The sequence below is a fragment of the Bombus pyrosoma genome, linkage group LG9 (assembly GCF_014825855.1).
Source record: "Bombus pyrosoma isolate SC7728 linkage group LG9, ASM1482585v1, whole genome shotgun sequence".
NCBI lineage: Eukaryota > Metazoa > Arthropoda > Insecta > Hymenoptera > Apidae > Bombus > Bombus pyrosoma.
Genome location: NC_057778.1, coordinates 8599369 through 8620673, shown reverse-complemented (window position 1 = coordinate 8620673; position 21305 = coordinate 8599369). Strand labels below are relative to the sequence as shown.

At 39.1% G+C, this 21305-nt stretch overlaps 1 protein-coding gene across 5 annotated transcripts in view; it reads left to right on the top strand.

The window, feature by feature from the left end:
* The window catches only part of LOC122570675 (zwei Ig domain protein zig-8-like), a 118486-nt gene that overhangs the window by 85388 nt on the left and 11793 nt on the right, over nucleotides 1–21305 (top strand). For 2 of the 5 annotated variants that reach the window (XM_043733300.1, XM_043733296.1), the window contains exon 2: nucleotides 18094–18201. In XM_043733300.1, the coding sequence (XP_043589235.1) occupies nucleotides 18144–18201 (58 nt within the window). In that variant the 5' untranslated portion in view covers nucleotides 18094–18143. Of the gene's footprint in view, nucleotides 1–960; nucleotides 976–15824; nucleotides 16575–17693; nucleotides 17917–18093; nucleotides 18202–21305 lie in introns of those variants that run through there. The other 3 variants (XM_043733299.1, XM_043733297.1, XM_043733298.1) reach the window with 3 other exon arrangements.

Genomic DNA, 21305 nt, shown 5'->3' with positions numbered 1-21305 from the left:
GTGCCGGCTAATTTCGTGTCCCTTTCCCTTTTTTATCGTCCCCGTTTTACGATGCCGAGTACGGTGTGCGTTTAATAGCATATTACAGGAAGAGAATTCCACTCTCATTTTCACTTCACGACTGTCTGCGTTAGTATCGGGAATTGGTTTTATCGAACTTTTAAGAACGTCGTAGGAATTTGTCGTTGCAGCAAGCGAAACAAATACGTTACAAGAGAAGTTTCGTAAAAGAAAAGCTTTTATGAAAACAGCGAAACGATACGTAATATGGGTTTACTTGTTTTAAACTCTAGTCACGAAATAAACACGGTGTATATGTTATCAGAAATGGTGCAGGTTTAATAGAATGTGTATAATATTTGGCAAACTTCTGTCTGACAAACCGGGCCGGATGCGAATAATGAAGTTTGTTCAATATAATAGAGGAGCAGGTTGCATTGTCTTCGCCGAATATTTCGAGAACGCCGCGTTATTTGCTCGTTTCGAGATGGATGAAACTGATGTATAAGTGGTGAAAGCACAAACTCCTTTCGTTAAATAATTATTTTCAACCGCTACACGCGTATACATCTTCAACGGGATAAAACGAGAAAACCGACAGTACGTTTAAAAGTATAGGAGCAACTATTTTGCCGAATTTTCCTCGATTCACAAACGGAATACATAAGGCTGAGAGAAAAATGTACGTTTCGAAGTACGCTTCATATTCTATTCCCTTTTCCTTTCGTCTGATCCTTTAAAGCTGGTAACTCGATAGTTTGAGCGATAGTTATATGCCCAAGGAAAATGACTCGCTGCCTAAGATCAAACGAGCATCGTGAGAACTAACGAACTGGATGGGTAGTAACACTACGACGCCACAGAAGCGTCTTCCTCGAATTCAAGAGACTTGGATTTTCCGTTTAATTAGCCTCAGGTCAAAATCAACGTAACTTATTATCCGAAGAACAGTGTCGGAAAGTTGGATCGATAATGGTAACTAATTTCAATCTATCCGTCCAATTTATCGTTACTTTTTCCAGTGGCCTGTAAAGCAATTCTCGCGATAGACGAATACATCAGCGGTTGAAGTCCGCATGAGCGTGTCGATTCTTTTGATTTACCGAGTACGCCGAGATTGCCTGGCAAAAGTTTGAGTTCAATCCAGACTTCGTTGGCGCACGTTGCGCTTTGATTAATAGAGAAATGCAAGCCTACGCTTGGAAAATGTATGGTAAAAACGTTGATGAAGTTGCAGCGCGGCCAACGATCGTTCCACTGAACGCATCGACCGATATAAATTATTCGATGGTTATAACAAAGTAACGCAAGGGTAACCTTTGACATAGGATGGTTTGGAAATGAAACCGAAGTGCCGGAACGGCTGCAATTAAAATTGAATGGAACCGGCGCGATCCCACAGCCGATGCTATCAAACAAACAGCCATTAAATGAGAATTCGGATTCGATGTACCCAGACGTGTCACGAGAAGTTGGAGAGAGCGCAGCACAGAATTCACAGGCTGCACTCCTTTCACGGTACTTGGAACGTAGTCTGAACGTGATTCGATTCGGTACACTTCGCCGGATGACGTTCAAGAGCCAGCAAGGGCTTGAAAGATTGCGATAAAATCCAATGATTAAATTTTAGTCGGCTGTGAAGAGAAACGCTACGTTTCGATTTTGGATTGCGCGTAACGGAGATGAATGATCGTTCGTTAAAGTAATTCAGTATAGAGAGAACGGGTTTAACGGTAGAATGAAAGTTCTGAAAGAATGCGTCGTTTTAATTCCCGGCGGAGCGATTCAGCGAATGCACGCGCGTTCACGGAAGAAATGCCTGAACCTTCTGTTATTGCCTTTTCTTTCATTTCGCATAGCTTAGCCAGCCGTGAACAGAACGATATTAACTTTCAACGGGTCGGTACTTTGATTATTATATACGATTCCCAACGTTTAACATAGTATAACACTATACCAAGAGAAGAAACAAGAGAAAAGAAAATAAATGTTTGATACGGATTTACTGGAAGATATTCACAAACCCCAGAAGCTTAAAAGATAGTCCACGAGTTTACCGAGCGAACCTTCCAATCTCGATTTTTAAATTCTCTTTAAAGTTCTCTTCTATCGCGAGCTCGGATAAACCAAACAATGAAAAAGACAATACATACTGCAAAAATAAATCGATCAAGATGAGGAATTTTTCCGAAGATTTCGTTCGAATTTGAGATTTCTGAAGGGATTTTCCGCACATGCTAGCGAGGTGGATAGATCGTGGTGATAGTGCTGCTGCTGGTGTATAGGTGTCGCTGTGAGATACCGCTGCTCTCTTCTCATTTAGGTGTCGTGGAAGAAAAATCGGACTACGGGTGCCGGGATTTGAACCGTGTGCAATTCTCAACCAGGCGTGACCCAGGAATTGTATCCGTGAATCGTAATGTGCGTTCTAAATATCGAATGTTCATGTGTCCTGCAGTTCACACGTTGACGCGCAATTAACTGCGTTCTTCATCGACCCACGAGTCAAGTGATCCACCGTTCAGGGTAGTAATCGTCTACACCGTGTGTATGGGGCACACAGGCTGCCGCGTCTCTAACTCAATCAAAGTCAAGTTAAAAAAAAAGCATACCAAGTACAAAATATCCCCTCCTGACCTTCGATTGCGACAAGAAGATACGGATAGGTCCCTCCGAAGAAAAATCGGATTACGGGTGCCGAGAATTTGAACCGGGGTCCTGAACGTTTGTAACCAACGGCGTTAACCACTGCTTTTTTTATAACGTTTATTGACCAGTAGATGAGTATTACATTTGTATGTTGTTCACAATAAACAATGGACTTCGGTTGTGGCGTGGTTTAGGCAAAAGTACCGATACGTGACGGCACGATATAGCCATACAATGTTTTGTGTATCGGAATTTCATTTTTTAGCTTACTATTTTTAAATTAGAGCGGTGCTTATATACGATATTGTTCTTTTCTTCCTATCTCTGTCCTGAAAATCTAACCACTGCTCTACCGTCGCCCGGTGGTAGTCTTGCTGTCGAGTGCGTCTATAGTAGTGTTACGCCACGAGGCTTACTATAGGCCGTGTCCCTAACCGTCACTCGTGGTACTACAGTGTCGCAGACAGATCGTCTTATAGGATTGGCGAAATATATACAATGTAGCGATAAGCGCATAGTTGTCATCAAGCAGCGAGTTCTAGAAACGTCGATTCGCCTTCGGTCCGTTATTGTATTTACACAAAGAAGGTGGCATGCGTGACCATAGGCACGAACGGTGGCGTGACCCGAGCGTGGTGGGGGTCGTCTCCGAGAAAAGACGAGGAAAAAATCGAAGAGGAAATCAGTATTATTTGAGGATTCAAACGGAATACATCGAGAGGTTTAGACGAATAAAATCCAGGTCGCTTAGTCTAACGAATACATCGAGAAATATCATAAAGTCGGGTCGAATTACTGTAACAAACTAATTGTATTCATCGTTAAATCATTTGTGACGTGTTCATTACAATATTAAATATTGTTAAATATACAAGTTTATATTAACCCTGTTAATTCAGTGTTAAGATCATTTGAACTACCTCTGTTATCCTAATCGAAACAGGGGAACGACTAATTCGCGGCATCGATTATCGGAATCGTAGCGAGAATTTACGCCCCTCGCTGACGCGTTTTCCCCGCGAACGGTCCTAACAAGTAGTTCTACATTAAAGGAGCAACAATTACGTAAAAAATTACGTAAAAACAATGACCATGAATCTATTTGTACGCGTATGATAAGCTAAGACGAATGTTGATGTTAAAGTATCGGTTATCGAGTGAAGAACTATTCTCGAAATGCACGTAGAGATTCGAGAATGTCATAATGTCACTGTGACATGTCAATGTGAAAACTTGATCACGCGTTGCACGACTGCGTATTATGCGTGTGGAGCCCTTAAGGATGGGATATCGACAAGGTGTTAGATAGAGTTGTAGCGTTGTTAAGAATAGTGCAAATCATTTGCTGCTTGAATCTATCAATCTTACGAATGAAATTTAGATCAAAAGCTTTTTTTTTTTACTATGCGTACAAAAAAATTTGCTTTAGTTAATTGATAATTGAAATACGGTAGTATGTAATCGTCGAGTAACCGATCGCCTTTATGATCGATTAATCTTCTCTGTTTAAAGTTCTATTGTTCGTAATATAACAAATACGATGGAATAATTTGCGTTCATGTGAAGAGCAAGAAGCGTCATTATCGGTTTGTACAATTTAATACAGTGGTTAGGAAGCAAGTGGTGTGACCAATTATCTAATCATCGAGAGACCAATCCTGATTTATACAAGTGCTATTAATTTGTAGTCAGAGTCGCGTTTCGAAATTGTTACGAATTTCGAATTAATCGAGAGATACCGAATTTTATTATGCAACGCAATCGATTTGTTAATCACGTTTCTCTTCGCGTTTTTACGAAGTAGCAGTCATTTTTTTCGTTTTTCAGAACCGACAGGAAATTCTGATACGCAGTCTCGTTAAAAAATGAAACTGTTTATGACGGCTGTTAATGAACGATACGCGCTAAGAGTATACTGCATACCAATTATAATGGTTTGATGAATCATGGTGACGAGATTTAATTGAAGAGCGTTTGAGAACTCTGTCATAATGGCATAGCTATTAGTCCAATTCGGTGAATCACCGAAGGATTAACGCGAAAGGACCCTGAGCGCCGTTCCGAATAATCTCGTTCGGTTTGATTTCACCTGCACACCAAGATCTTGCGAGACATGGTATGTAGTTCAGAATCCTGCTTCCATCCCATGGCTTATACCGTGACAAATGGCTAGGTTTCCAGATAACGGCTAGAAGATCCAGGATTCGTATCTCTGCCAATCGATTGGTTTCAATTCGAGTTCTTGATACGTGACATTCTTTGTTTCTTGTTCTGGCAAATGCAATTCGAATTTCTGTGTATTCATGCACGTCACATGCGTCATGTACGTGCGCGTATATTGAAAAATTCGATGCATCGAAGAAGATCAACCTAAACGTTTGTTTGCTGACTGCGCAGCAGATAGAAAAAAATTGAATCTCTAAATATCTATTTCCATCGATTTTTTATCTTTATTCTAACTATTTAAGAGTATTACCAGCGACATACTTGCCAAAATTATTTTCGTTCACGCGTTCCTACATGTTAGAATATTAGATATTTGCCTTACTCTAAGAACGATCCTTGCGTTGTCTCGTACGATTAATTTGGCACAGTTTTTCTTCAAATTAACGTGGCCCGGTCAATGTAAGTGTACAAGCCCAGTTATTAGACTTGCAGTAAATTACCTGTCTTGCACAGTGTAATTCAAAAGGCCTTGTCGATTCTTAGCAGCGAAGATTCTATGCTTCTTTGCAGTCTCGATAACATCAGAACATCTTAAAGGAATTCCGCTGATAATACGTATTGTTTCGACGCTATTCCTCCGTAGCTATCATATGCCAAAGTACCGCCGTATTATCGTGACGTAATTTTCCATCCAAACTAGAAATTTCTCTACCCTTTCTCTACCCTTTTATTCCTCGCTTATTCTTGATGTTTCTCTGCCAGCCACATTTTCTGTCGGGGATTTCTTTGATATCTGCCTGGTTTCGAGTACACTGGAGAAAGCATGTTAACGGAAAAACGAAAGATTTCCACGAAGCAATTATAATTTTTCCATAAAAGATCGCATACGTATACCTTGCTGTTGAGCGGTATTTGTGCGGAAAAGGTAATTTCCAGTGAATATTTATTCCTCTTACTTTCCTGCAACGCGCGCCACCGATTTTCATATTCTTTCAACTGATTTCACACTGGCGGAAAGGAGTATTGACCTGGAATGAAGCTTGGGACAGGTATCATTAATTATGTATCCACGTAGCATGTATTATATCGGAATATTGGAAAATACACGAACGAATTTCGTAATTAATGTTACTTCATGTACACTTAGCGAACGATAATTTATTAGTCCTCGTTGAAAATCTCGACGGTATCTTCCTTCAATTATAACAATTCGATATGAAGTTACGTTGTTTCTTTGTGATTGTATAAAATTTTACTGAAACGCCATACATATTTATATTTGCTTTGTTGGAGGCAATGGTATGTTGTTAGAATATTCGATTTACCGACTGTTTGGTTGTTTACGATTATTTGACGCTTAATTGATTAAAATGCCAACAAGTTCAATCGCCCGGGGAATGTTCTCTCGATCGACCGTATTCAAATTTATAACCGTCGGGTAACACCACCAAATTCCACAGAATTCTTTATCGTATTTGAGCGAAAGAGATAGAACCGAAGAGAAACGAATGATAATAAGAATTCCGATTTCCACTCGTTTCACTTCGGGTTCAGCGAGATGATCCGTCTTGAAATTGTGAATGCTGGCAGACCGTTTTTTCGATAGTTCGATGAAATGGCTTGGCTAAAAAAAAAAAAGAAAAAAAAACGGGGGAAAAAAAGAAAGGAATGGATAAAATTCGAAGATTCGAATAGAATCCAAAGCGACCGTCGGGATTGATAATAGACAAGGGACAAATGTAATTTGTCCGAGGCGTTTGGATCTTATGAGACGATGGTGTTGCGGATATCACGAAATTTTTGAAAAAAAAAGAGCTGCTTTTCTATCGGTGCTTTTTATCGAATACGTCGATACAGGTACAAAGTAATTTCATAGCTCGATTAATCGAAGACCAATTTTCGACGGGACACGTACGATCCATTAATCACGTTGGCATTATATTTAACTTGGACTCTCGAAACGTTTTGATTCGAGGGTAAAGGGGATCAATCCGCTGCAATTGAAATCTTCTCTGCTGTATAGCTGGAATTCTCCGCGTCGTTCTCGCTAATTGAAAATAAAGAACATGATTGAAGCTTTCGGGAAAAGTGGAATCGCCGCATATCGATTCGAAAAGCGATCATTGACGTTTAATTACGATAAGAATTTTTTCTACGCTCCTATTACCTACACCGTAATTGGCAGCTATATTTACGATAAGACAGACTTTTAACGGAACTCGATAAGTTCTAAAAGACATATAAAACTAAACTAAAAAAGTAAAAGATATATAAAAAATTTCATAGTTAGCCGTTCGTTAATTACTTATTTGTTTGTCTGTAAATATTCAACGGATTAGGTTATTTAACGGTAACAAAGTTGATCAAGTTAGTAAGAAACATCAGATTTAAGTTGCACAGTTCCCGTGGGATGGTGTGTCCGTGCGGCAACTACCACGTTAAGCAGGTGCACTGTACGTAGATCGCGCGGCATCGACCTTCTAAACGTACATACATATATACCTTTATACATATTTCGTGTCTATAATGGATGATGCTTCGTCGAAATCGATGCGAGATTGTTTTCAAAGTTCGAACTTATCTTTTGAACCATTTCTCTTTTCGCTCCTATTTACATTCGAAGAATCTTGTCTGTTATTCGAAAAACGTTCTAAAAGGAGACGAGTACTATGAAAATCATTACTTGCCTACGATACGCACGACTGTCTCACAGGCCGAATCGGTACGTAGTATTGCCGAGGAAACGGTGATTAATAACCACATAGGAGTGGCCTATTGTGCGGGTTTGCAATCACCGATAGTTCGGTTCCCCATTTTCGCGTATCAGCCGAGCAATAAAACACGTTAGCCCTTTCATCGGTGGTTGTACATTCATGGTGTCCTCCTATCCAGACGTCAGGACGCGTTCTGTCGCAGCATCTCCATTCTGGTTCCGTGTTGACCGGTCGATTAACTAGGCGGCCAGCCTTTGCCAAGGCGATAAAGTCAGCCGGGAACATGATTTATTCGTGATGGAGAACAGAACCGTGAGGTATTGAACTCCGGCGAATCATTGAATTATCGAGAATTTCGAAGAGTAGAATGCTCATGGTTGGTTAAGTTGGACGGAAAGGCAATCGAACTTCGTTAGATCGCAACGTTTATAGTCGGAAAATGGCGAGATAGAGGGAGGAAGAGAATGTTCATTGGAACGACGAGAAGAGATGTAATAAATTACAGGTTAAACGAGCCCGCCGTTGATAAAAATAAGTCGGTAGTCGTGGTCGGTAATAATTTCCGCTTTCACACGGAGAGGGAGAGAAGGCGAATTGAACGAGAAATAGAGAGAAAGAGACAGAGAAGAGTTCAATCGACGGCCGGTGCAACGTCAATTTCGACGTACATTTACTCGGCTCTCGAGCCGCCGGTTTTGAAATGTAAATTTGCCGTGGGTAACAAGTGCGCGCGGCTCTGCGGCTCATAACGAGCCGACGAGAAATTAGGCCGGCGCAATGGCACCGCATAGCCACGCGGTCGGAAAAACGGCCAGGGTTCGTTACGTTCTTTCTCCTTCACCTGGCTTCGCTTAGCTACTTTCTCCTGAAAAAGAAATTAGCGGGGTGGACCAATTTCCCAGCGACCCATTCTTTCGCAGACATAAAAATGGAGCGAGCTATTCGATTAGTTGCCGCGAATCGTATGATCTTAAGTGCGTTCACTGGTATTTGGATGATGGGCATCGCGGAACTCACGCGATCGAGCACGCGATCGGACACGAGATCTAGCACGCGATCGAGCTCATGATCTCTTCTTCGATTTGCAGATAGTTATCGGATTACGAGAGCGAGTATGTCACTGACTACTCTAACGGACAAGTCAGTCGAGTCTGGACCATGTACGAGACTCAACTTTCATGCAGTTGAAATTTAAATCGGTGATCTTGCACGGAAATGGTATTCGACCCGCGAGTAAGATAGCCGGTGAACAGCGTTTGCGATGCATAAACTTTCATTAAATCTTCTCACTACAATCTTTTCGGAGCTATCATAGGACGGAGTCGTTTATTGTTCTCAACAGCAGGTAATTTTCTGTCTTCAATTAGGAGAAAGAAAATCGTCGTCGTGTTTATCGTCGTAATTAATAAGAGCAAAGATATTTCCATACTGCATAACTGTAACAAAGCATAATTCTAACGAAGGTCCTAACATTTCTGCAGAATGTGAGACAGTCGGGTGGTAATAGACAAGGCGAGAGGTAATCTCTAATGTTATTCAAAGTCAACTCGCAGTGTAAGTAGCTTCAGGTGTCACCGTCATGTGTAAAGTCGTACATATCTGATACTAACAATTTTACGATCTCATAAAGCGGAATTCTCGCTGTACGATGAATTTCATTAGTAAGGCGTGCGTAGCGGTGCTCGCGTGTAAACTCATCACCGGTAAAATTTATCCCGCGTGTACCTTATTAAAACGCAACCCCCTTTTAATATTTGGCATGACTCGGTTGCTAGTTAATTTGCCCCTCTGAGACGGACTGCGAGATAACGGTTAACGTTATTCGAGAAATTTACTTATTTTGCGATTCAACGCCGTTCTCAAAGCGAATACGGGGCAGGATTTAACTTGACGAAACTGTTTGGAACCTGGTTCCTCTCGCAACGTTTGGATTTCGGCCTTTCCATACAGTTCACTTTAGATACGATGAAAATTAGATTACTTTCCTTAAAAGGATCTCTTGCTCGAAGCTTTACAGAATGCTTTCTGCCGCATTACGAATTTATAATCAAATTCATTAACCGATAAATTCAAAATCAGGAAAAGAAAAATGTTTAAACAAATCGTTCATACACTCTAATATCTTAATACGTAGCTCGATAATGAGAAGATGCAATCGTTAAGATATATTACGATGTAATTGGCCGTATTTCTAAAAGTTCTTCTTCGCCGCAAGCGCCAACACGATAATCCCGAAAGAGCTACAAACTGCGGACGCAATAGCACCAACGATCGGTTTTTTTGCTTCAACGGATAGGTGGAACCATAAAGGAAAGTTGCGACATTCGGTGGAGGAAGATAAACAATTTACTATATATCGTTCGGCACGCTTAAACTCATCGATTTTACGGACTTAGTGGTCCGTTTCATTTGTCGATGTTGTACGATGTAGCAATGTAGATTAGTTTTGTCTTTTCTGTTCTTTTTTTCTTTTTTGTATGCCAAAAACCAGGTCAGTTCTAATGGATTAACGGCGTTGCAATTAACAATCCACGAGAAAAATGTAGCGCCCAACGTAAATTAAATGAGGTGATTGGATATTTGATTTGGTTTGATCGTTCGTAAAAGTTGTGTCTCGTTTCGACGAATCGCGTAACGAATGTAAAGATTCGCTATTGATACAGCGCCTGGTGCAAAAGAGTTTCTATCGTAATTCGAAGTTTCACCTTCAGTTTGTTCGCACGAACTTTTTTCTTCCTCGATGCTGTCCTGGCCGATATTTGCGCGAAAAATGCGACGAAAGATTTTCACCAGTGAGCGGAAGTTATTTGGGTGTTCTCATTTCCTGTGTGCATCCGCGTACGCGAGTACGTCGTTCTTCGAGTACTAGCAAGATGTTCCCCAGATATTCCGGATATAATAAGAATATTCTGGAATTTTAGCGGTAGATTATCTCTCGACCGAATTTCATTCGGATTTCACCGCGAAATACATCTCTCGAAATTCGTTGAACAATCTCGGAAGGGAATAAACTTGCCTTTCTAGTATATTTTCTATTGATATTAACTTCAGTTGTTTACTCATCTCATCCTGTTGCCCGATCTCCAGACGAGCTGCTTCGCTTTTATTAAATAATCTTTTAAGACGATTAATAAGGTTTTTCATTAGCTTGTTTAAATAAACTTGTTGTATTTATGGGCAGATTCCGAACGTAGTCTAATTTCATCTGAAAACATTTGCATACGAAACAATTTCTGTTCTTGACTCGATCTTGAGTTCTGACGTTAAATTTTACTTAAACTTCGCAAGTAGGGTAATGCGTTTGCAGAGCAGTAGTTCAATAAGAAAATAAAAATAGGGGAAAGCAATTTCGTTTCTAACAAATTTTCAGGAGAATCTTACGAAGTCTGTATCGCAAACTTTTCTTAGAAAATTCATCGAGCCTAGAAGTGAATTTTGGAGCAAGTGGCTGGCAGACACGGCCCTTCGTGCTGTTCATGTATTTTACTATCTACGGATACTATTCAACTAGTTGACTTGACGTGTCCAAATTCTTTTTCCCTATCTCTCCACTTTTCTTTCCTTCCTTTTTGTATTATTAACTTCAACGCAACACGAAAAATATATCGGTGAAACGAATTTAACTCGTTCTTCTCACGCAAAATGATTTTTACTTGATGAAAAGAAGTTTACAAACTTTACTTTCATCTTTAAACTACTTAAACTTTATTTTCTCGATTCTGGCAAGAAAGTCTATTTCGAAACTGTACACTCGCGGAAACAAATTCTTTGATACGCGAATCCCTCAGAGTAAAGAGAATTCTAGAGAAACGATTGATCGTTTTCGTATACGCAGAGAGTAAGGAGAAGTTCTCCTTTCCTTCGATGGTCGATCTGAGGTAAAGAAAGCCAATGTAGCGCGGCATTCGTAACACCACGCGCTATCTAAGAACGAAATGGTCGATTGCGGAGAAATTGCTTCTCTTGCTTCTGAACTTACGATCATCTCAATTTTGTCTGTGGTCTGTTGGCTGGCTTTCTGGGTTAATTCGTTGATTCCATCTACCGTAATACTGCTATTATTTATTTTGTAATCTTATCCCTTGACTCGATATAATTAAGATGTGAATAAATAACGTTAAGTACTTTTCTAATAGCAAACGGAAGAATACTCGAATAAAACGAATATGCTTGTTCCTTTAATCGCGATTTAGCACGAGTTAAAATTACGAATTAAAAATAATGTCTGACATTCATATAATGAAATAACCAAATTTTTAAATAGGGCGAAATTTTCTCCCAACTTTTTTTTCTCTATTTGTAATATATTTAAGAAAACAGTAAACAGTAATTTTTCGCATTTGATTTGCAATTCCTGCTAAGTTTGCATTACGTTCAAGGTATCTTTTAACGTTGAACGTATATCGAACTGTTTAAAAGGAAGAAAGATAAAAATAAAGAAACGGTGTAACGATACGTAACACAAGGAAGTGACTTGAAATCGAAAAGTTTCTGCCTTCGATTCGATGCATTTCGTTTTCGGAGAATTCCGGAGAACTCGTCCCTTTAATTACAGGGATATCGACGAAAGACGAATCGGACGAGAAGTTGTCCAATTCTAAAATCGTGAAAATCAACCCTGGCTTCATCAACTAGAGATTAATAGTCCTCTCTGCTTGTTTTACTTCTCCGTTTCCTTACAACCGATAAACTTTTTCCATGATTAATCGTGGCAGAACGAGGCGACGCGGTGACCTATGTACTTATTTTAAGCTCAGGGTTGATCTCCGGATCTATACATTCTTCTTCTATCTCGATTAAGAGACACGATAGCTGCTTCGCGAAAATTGTGTACGAAAGAGATAACGAATCGTCAAGTCGTACAATCTGTCAGTCAAGTCTAATTGGACAGCTTTTCCTGCTCGAAGAGTGTTTCGGATTTCAAATTTTTATACGAGAAATTTTTATCCTATTTAACATTGATACTGAAAATATCAAATGTTCTCGCAAGTGTTTCGCTTTAGCGATTATACGGGCATTCTTTCTTTATGAACTTTGAATCTGCTTTGCGATTTTAAACACTTTTGTATTACCTGGTCACGGCTTATGAGATAAATAATCGATCGATTAACTTTTCTTCTTAGCTAACGATACTATTCTTTCATACCAAAACACGTTGAAATATGCACGAGCAACGCGATTTTCTCATTTTCTACATAATTTTCGTTCGTTCAATTACTTCACGATGCCATTGAACGATCTTATTTTCCTTTTGAATTCTTGTTTAAATATTTAGAAAAATAAGGACAAGAGATAAAAGAATGGAAGATGTCTTTTACCGTAGCCAGCGAATAAGAATAGCAATTTTCCCAGAAAATTAACATTTTTGTGTAGCTGGTATTTGGTGTACGTTTACTTGCGATGATGATACGTATGTTAGAGAACGAGACTTGCTAACCGAGAGACGCTCAGCCAGACAAAGTAATATAGCCTAATGGAAATTTCGAGTTTAGAACAGGTTTCATTAAAAATTTGTAACTTCCTGTGAGATAAAAGAGAATTCATGTTGTATACACCGTTGAAACCATCTTAACGTTTTTAACAAATAGAAAAAGCTTGTACAAATTTAATTAACTGGAAAGAAGTAGTTGCGAGGGCTGGGCTTATCTTTGTTACATAGAATGTTTCGCTTTAAGCGAATGTTATAAGCAAATTATAGTCTTTTCCATACAAATCATTCGAAAATGGGAACACCGCTATTAACGAAGAGGAAACTTGGTAGCTATGACGCGAACATATTGTCAATGCGTGGAAACCACACAAAAACTGTACTGATCTCCGTTCGGGAGGTGGACAAGAGATTAAGGTAATCCCACCTAACCGATGACGTTCGTTGCAAAGGTTTCAACAGATTAATCGGTAGATCGATCGTCACTTGCAACTAGCGCCATGAAAAATGTCATGATTTTGCAATACAATATAGAATACAAGAGATGAAAATCATTCCACGAAATAATAAATGTTAACGTTTAATATAAATGTATTATGACTCTCGAGAGACATTAATGAGGTAAAATAAATAATTACTAGAGACATTGCAATCTTGATGTTCATCCAAAATAATATATTTTCAAATAGAAATATGATACAAAATATTGAACGTTTGTGATGATGCCGAATACGTACGTCATACATTTGCCTTTATTAAATATTGTCATCTGTCAATTTTAGCCAAAAATCGATTTTTGATAAAGTACCTATATGCAAAATAAATATCGCCACGATACATCCTTCGAATATGCTTTAAATTATAGATCAAGTTGTATCGTAGAATTTTAATTAACCTTAACGGGAGCAACGCAGTCGATCAAATCTTAATGCGCTTGTTTCAAACTCATGTTAAATTAAACATGACTGATGTAAGTTACGTGAAGTATACCTCTGAGATACACTGATTAAAATTGGCATAAATTTATGCGGTTATTATTATATTACTGAGATTTTATTCAGAGAATTTATTTTGTTGAAGACGTCAAAGTTATAAAACACAAACTAAAATGTCGTTTTTATTCGGCACCGGTAGGTATCTTCATTTTGCTTGTATACTCGGACCTTTAATAAAACTTTTTGGTCGTGATATTTTAAATTAATGCTACTATACCGGATATTGAAACCAGTTTCATCAACGATTAAATTCAGTAATTAATACGCGCAAATCCAATGATACCGAATAACGCAGAGCTTTGCTGATCTAGATCAGCGACAGTTTTTGGCAAAAGAAAACGTTCGCTCGTACGTGCTGTAATTAAAAATACAGTACTCAACAAATATCATTTACTTTAACGCACATTTATCATTTACTGCGCATAGAAGCGAACATTACGAAATCTACCATAGCGATAGAAGATTCGAGATTGATCGTACAATAAGGCCTTATATAAATCCTGCTGCACACGTTGTGTTTGTAATCACCTCTTTTTATTAACGTCATGTATTTCCGGTATATTTTTCAGTTAGATGAGTCGCACGGATATTAAATTTGTTAATACTCTAAAACATTTCCATGCAAGATTTGAAAAAAACCTGACAATTTATATAATCCTTACACGATTAAACAATGCACATTTTTTGGTACGTTACTCTTATATCTTCGTTATCGCTCTGTGATACGACCAAAGGGAGGTAATTCTGCAGGTAATTCTGCAAGTAGCTCGTGTATGAAGTATACCGTTTTAGACATTAAAAGAGACAAGGGTGCAGCGTATTGGTAATGAACTGTTAACGTAACATTGAAGGTCGAACGCTTTGTATACCTTGTTAAAGAGAAAAGAATCGCGGCTAAATACGAGTTTACGCCGAAGTCATTCGAATAAGCATCGACATGCAAGTTTTGACGTTTGCTGCGAATTTGTGGCACTGTATTTGCGGTTTCTAGGAAGTCTTTAACGCCCGAGGTTGTCTGCCTCCGAGTGAGAACTTGTTTCATTTGAGCGCGATAAGTTGTATGGCAAGCTTGAATGCAGTGTGCGAACGAACCATTTCAATTTACTAAGGGACACGGGCTATTCGGTAAACAGAAGTTCTTTCGACTACACTGTCATTTGTTTTCACATACAATACGCTCAGTTACGAACCCTCCCTCTCAAAATACTTTCACCCGGAACCCGTTTTTATTATGGATAAGATTCATCGTTTTGTTGAAACACGAGTGTAGGTATAAACGCATAGTCCATTTAAATTATTCAACGATATTATTCAACAATAAAAGGAGCATTAATCCGCGGTGAGAGAAGCACAAAACGTGCGCTCATTTAAGACGAGTGAAACCGGTATACTTGTTAACCTGAAATCGGCTTAATGTCTTTACACCGCATCGCTGCCCTTTTACGCTCCTTCCATTCGTTATCGTTTCAACTTCCTTCCTCTCGTTTCGCATATTTTACACGCGTACAATTTCAACTCTCGGCGACGATTCTGCCGCGATTCCCCGTATATCTGCACGACTAGCTGATTACACAAACTTTTGAGCCGATGTTCATATCAGTATGTAAATAAGCATACTGGCTATCATCATGAAACCGTATAACCGAGATCATTACCATGGATCCCGTTCCTTCCTTTCAGCTCCTCCATATCCCTTTGCATTTTGCGATATATATATTTACCTACACGTTCGCTTACCAATGTATACGTGTGTTACGGACTCTATACACTTAACTTCACACGAAGCTAAATTAGTAGCGTGGTTGCTCATGCGCTGGATTCTGCTTTGCCAGAAACATTCATTGTTTCACAGCAAGGCAAAATGACGCTTGCTTTCGTGTGTTATACCATTGCGATTATCTATCATTTAAATCAGTTTGAAGTTAGTGAATAATAGCCTGTACAACGCGTGCAAGCTGCGCCATATACCGGAACGAACAGGAGCAGAAAAATTTGTATAATTAACGCGCAGTTTGTCTGCGGCAAATCGAAATTGTCGTACATCGGTCGATTTCATATAGGCGCGAACAAGGTGAATCGGCAACGAAACACGCGAAAGCCAGTCAACCGAGGATCAATTGATTCCGTGAATCTCGTTAAAGCTAGTAATAGCGAGGCGAGTTTAAGTCTTTTGCAATGGAAAAAGCGACAGGGCGTCGTCGCCAATTAAATAACTTTCGTTTCATCGAATCGATGGAATTTCTAATGGAATGTTTCAACTGGTTTTACGAGCTATGAATATCGAGGTGGAAGAAAAAAAGATTGGAGATGCGAGACGAGTGGCGAGGAACGAGGAACAAGAGGCACGAGAAACGAGAGACACGAGAAACGAAAAGCAGGAGGAGAGCGAACAGAAATTGCGACCTGCTTAAAAAGCAGGAAACGAGAATGAAAATGTTCCATGAATTGTCGCAGCTCCGTTGAGGGGATGTCAGTTTCATTGTTAAAGTTATTACGCGATAGTGACGATAATAATCGGACATGGGCAGGAGCCAACATGTGCGAGCTACAGAACGTAGCCAACCAGAAATAATGATGGGCTATGTCCAAAAGTTCGTCGAGTTGGCGTATGAACAGCTTGCGGTACGTTTGAACTGTTAAGAGTGGGTAAACATGAGAATAAATTGAAACGAGAATATACGTCGTTTCGCGGGAACTATCGCGATGATGTAAACGCTGATAAACGGGTGATATTCGGTTGTTCTCTCATTTTATTCCAACGATATTTTTTTGCTCGTTGAGTTATTAAATATTGCCGCACGATTGTTTCGTGTACATAAAAATCCTGGTACCAATTCAGCAGAAGAGATCGTTCGTTAGAAATAGAGAGCGTGCAAACTCTGATTGGATGTTACGAAAGATGGAAAAATTCATATTGGCGTTCTTGTTTTAATTTTCCATTTATCATCGCCTGTAACGTTGTATTTACATTCCAGAAGAGGAAATGGTTGTCGATGTACGGCTGGTGTCGCGCGTTTAGCAAACGATGAAATGAAAGAAGCGAGATATTCCGGAGCAAAGGAGTTTGTAAGGGAATAAAAAACTGGAGAATACAATGAAAGTGGATATAAATCGAAGGTCAAACGTGTCTGATATTCTGCGCGATAAACGTACGATAAATGCAGTGAAAGACTGTACGTGATAAATCGATGCTAAATTTCGGTAGACGTTTCTATTTGTGTACATCATGCGCGATAGAGTTTCCTCCAAATGGAAACTTATCGAATCTTTCTGGCTCTCTCTTAACTTTATTGGCGGCGTAACTGAATAGATGTCAAAATAAAGGAAACCATCTGTACAAATTCTAGAATGACGGTATTTACGGCCATTTTACGTTTATAAATTCCGTAAACGAGAATGAAGTTGGGAGGCAAATAATATTGTTCGGCAACTTACTTGAACGGACAATATTTCGTAAGATGGATCATTTCGCTCGTTCGTTTTCTCCGAGAAGAACTCGCGAATAATAAAAATATTTACGATTTCCTATATCGTATAAGATCATAAAGTATCGAAAATCTTTTGTCCAAGAGAAACTTTTGTGATCCATTTTTACGTCCTCTTTTCTTTTGTCGAATATACTTGACGAAGGTGAGCCACTTACAGCGAAAGATTGAAGCTGAACGAGAAAAGACTAAGGGTCACAGCCCTCTACTTGAATCCATATCGATTACAGGAGACGTGAATATTGTCGTGCTTGCGTATAACATGGGCAAAACGACGGAGACAGTGTATCGCTGGCAACAGTCGTGCTGTACATTATATTTCGTGTAATGATACTCACAAGAGAAATCCGGTGACTAATACACGGCGATTTTGTTGAAACTTCGCACAAGCGATCTATCTAAGAATTTAGCCGTAACCCGTGGCCATTTTTTACTTCTAAGAAAGAAAGCAACCCTTTTATCAGAGCCGGCCCTTGTATGTAAGTGGCTATAAATCGTAACCGACACAAGATGTCAAAAAATGGTTGAAATAAAAGCTATAACGCGTCTTGAGACTTATAAATCTGTGCGAGAAATTTTTTGGAGAAATGATTTCTTTACGAAAATGACGTAAAAGGAAAACGTCGTCTCACTTTATCTTCTTTTTCTTGTTACAGACAAGTATGATGAATGTCTAAAGTAAGGACGTTGTAAATTAGTTGTCACCATGAGAACGCTTCTGATCATACTGAGCACTTTCTTGGAAATACAACTTTATTTCACTGGTAAGTGTCAAAATACATTAAACGATTTTTGTTTAAAAAAACGAGACAATCAAAAGTGTCTAAATCATCACGAAAAGCATTGCGAAAATCTCCTCTATTTTCTCGAAGATATTAATTTGCACCGTCAATTATGACATTGTAAGTTACTGACTTAGTTCTAACATGCACCGTATCGTATTAATTTAAGTTTAACTTAATCGCGTTGTATTCTACTGCAATTGTACTGTATGTGGTGTATGTTCAAAATATATAGGAATTATCATTTAACTTTTCTGTAACTTACTTTATTATATTTTACACTTCGTTTTCGGTATATTATTGTTACGTATTTTGTTAATCGCGCTTACTAAGGATCACAAAATACGGTTGACGCGACTTTAAGTAAAATAAATAACAATAACAAGATCGAAAATAAATAATTATAATAATATAGTCAAAATTATGTTAGTTTATTAGCAGTTATTTATATTATATGATCTGTAAGAAATTAAAGTTATATTTCATAAATCGTTGTCGTTCGAATCGAAGGAATTTTGGATGTGTGCTTATATAGCAGAAGCTCTTCCGCATTTGCATTTCACCGAGTCATTTTCGTGCTGACACAGAAAACACTTAATTCACCATGCTAGTTGATGGCTGACAAGTAATATCCGGTTATCGTGCTCTTGATGACCGCGCAAAGTTTTGGCTCGTTAGCGCTGGTAGAAACTTTCCGCCAGCAATAAACTATTCGTTCCTCGATCGAAGAAATCACTATCTTGCTAAAAATTTATTCGTATCTGTTTTGTCGATGAAATTTTTAGTTATGGTTCGGTTTTGTCCGTCGACCGGCTCTGACAAATAGTTTTGAAACATTGTTGTAAAAACAGCCCGTACCGATTGTCTAGAATTGCATAAGGCATCTACGTTGTAGGTAAGGAATTTAATCGGAGATTTAATTAAACGAACGGTAATCCTTATTGTGCCTGCGTTTTACGATTCCTAATTGGCCGATCTTTGTAAAGTTGCTCGAAATTAATCGCGAACCATTTTACCTTTTCGTTATCTTCGTAAAGTTCTTACGTCGACGGACTTTTATGAAATCGGTGAATCGTATTCGTTTTAACGCGAAGTTGTGCGCAATTTTTTTTAATAGTGCTTCTTGAAAAAAAAAGGCAAATAATTTTTTATCTTATTCTAAAAATCAATACAGACTATCTCTTTTAGGATGATAGATGGGTTTCTTAGTGGCCAACAGAACGTAGCTAGGACGTGTATCAAACATCGCGTATTGTCCTTTCACACGTACGGCTACAAAATAGGTTGCACCTCCCACGCGGCAATACTTCGTTGTTATCGCTGTGTATTTTATAAAAGACCGGTAAAGCCAGAGGAGAAAGCGTCTCTAGTAATAACAAAACTCGCAACGCGGCAAGACAAGTCGACGATAAACATTGTTTGGAAAATGCTTTTATCTGCAAAAATATTATACCGATTATTGTTGCTGTACAGTGTCGATTATTCTATCGCGCCCATATAAATCGAATGAAAATTCTGAATGGCTATATACTTTGTCGTTGACGTAATTTAATAGAAATCCCTTTAAAGGTATTTCTCCGAGTACAATCGCTCGAAAAAGAATAGAACGCGCGGGAGAGAAAGAAATTTTTTTGGAAAACTGAACAGGATATTTCAGCTCCTTAGGTAGACACTTCGTCGAATCACATACGTTGTATTTCTTTACTTGGGAAACGATACCGCTAGGCATCTCCATGCTTTAATATGAGATTTCTAATATGAGATGAGGTTTAACATCATGTATTAGTCCTTTTGTAAGTTTCTAAGAAGATTTTCGCTGTAATAGATGAAAATGTCGTCCTGGCGATGACTTGATACAGGGATTACGTGTTAAATATGAAAACTTTAAGGATCAATATCTTGACTTCGGTACAGTTAGGTTACCTTAAATTTTAACTACATGTACATTGTGTCCCTTAACACGTAGCTAAAATTCGATGAAATTGCTAAGAAATTCATTTTTTCGAAGGAATATCTTTCAACGGCGAAGAATATGAAAGAATGTTAGACAAATGAGAGGAGAAACGCGTAGAGTGAAGCGACGTTAAGCGTCAGTGTTCGTTTTAACTTTGGACGCGCGTTTCTGATAGAATCACAGAAAATTACGGGATAGGACGAAGAAAATGGTGGAAATAAAAAGGCAATAAATCGCAGCGACTTCCGGGTAAATCGGAAATCTAGGCCGTACTGTCGGAAGAAAGAACGAAGCCGTCTGGTAACGAAGCTGGTAAGAAAATCGACGAGTCGGGTCGATCTATGATCGCGTGTACGCGTGCCATTTCCTTGGCCACATGCGATTTCATGCCTGTCACATGACGAGATCTCCTTTCCAGTCTTTGGTGTTCGGGAGCAGGACGATTCGTGGACTTAGGAAAACGGGTCAGGTTTAACGAACCGTCGAACGAGTCTCGAGCAAGGTAACGAGAGCTAATTGCCGACGTTTTCATCGTGTACACGAGTCAAGTACGCGAACTAAATAGAGGCTCGTTATCCGGGGGGGGGGGGGCTAAACGGTCGCGTATGCGTTTAGGGAATTCTTATCATATGTCGCGTGAATTTCATATGTGTACGAACGTTATATGGCGTTATAACGCGCACGGTAAATGTAGATTTCGATGTTCAAAAACCTTATAGACGTGGAAGATCGGTGCGACGAATATAGAAAGTGTTGGAATTAGATTCGTTTAGGCATAGAAGCCGAACTGTGTGCGAGTTATGTGAATGAAAACGCAATTAAAGAGTACGAAGAAACCGCGTGGGACAGTTAAGTGTTTTCGAAGTGAATTTCAAGGAAAACCCGGTAGATTTGTAATAGCTCTGCTGCTGCAAACGCGAAGCAATGCTTCGTAATTGTCGTGACTAAGTTATTCACTTAAGCCACTTACGCTGCGCCGGGGTTATGCGTTATCGTAGCAACGGTGGCTGCATTAATCTCGAAGCGAGAGAGAATTTCGTCTCGTTTTCCTCTCTAGCTCGGTACCACGCTCGCTGACGCTATTGTACCCCTTGCCAACGAAGTAGCGTGAAAATCGTCCTTAATCTCCGAT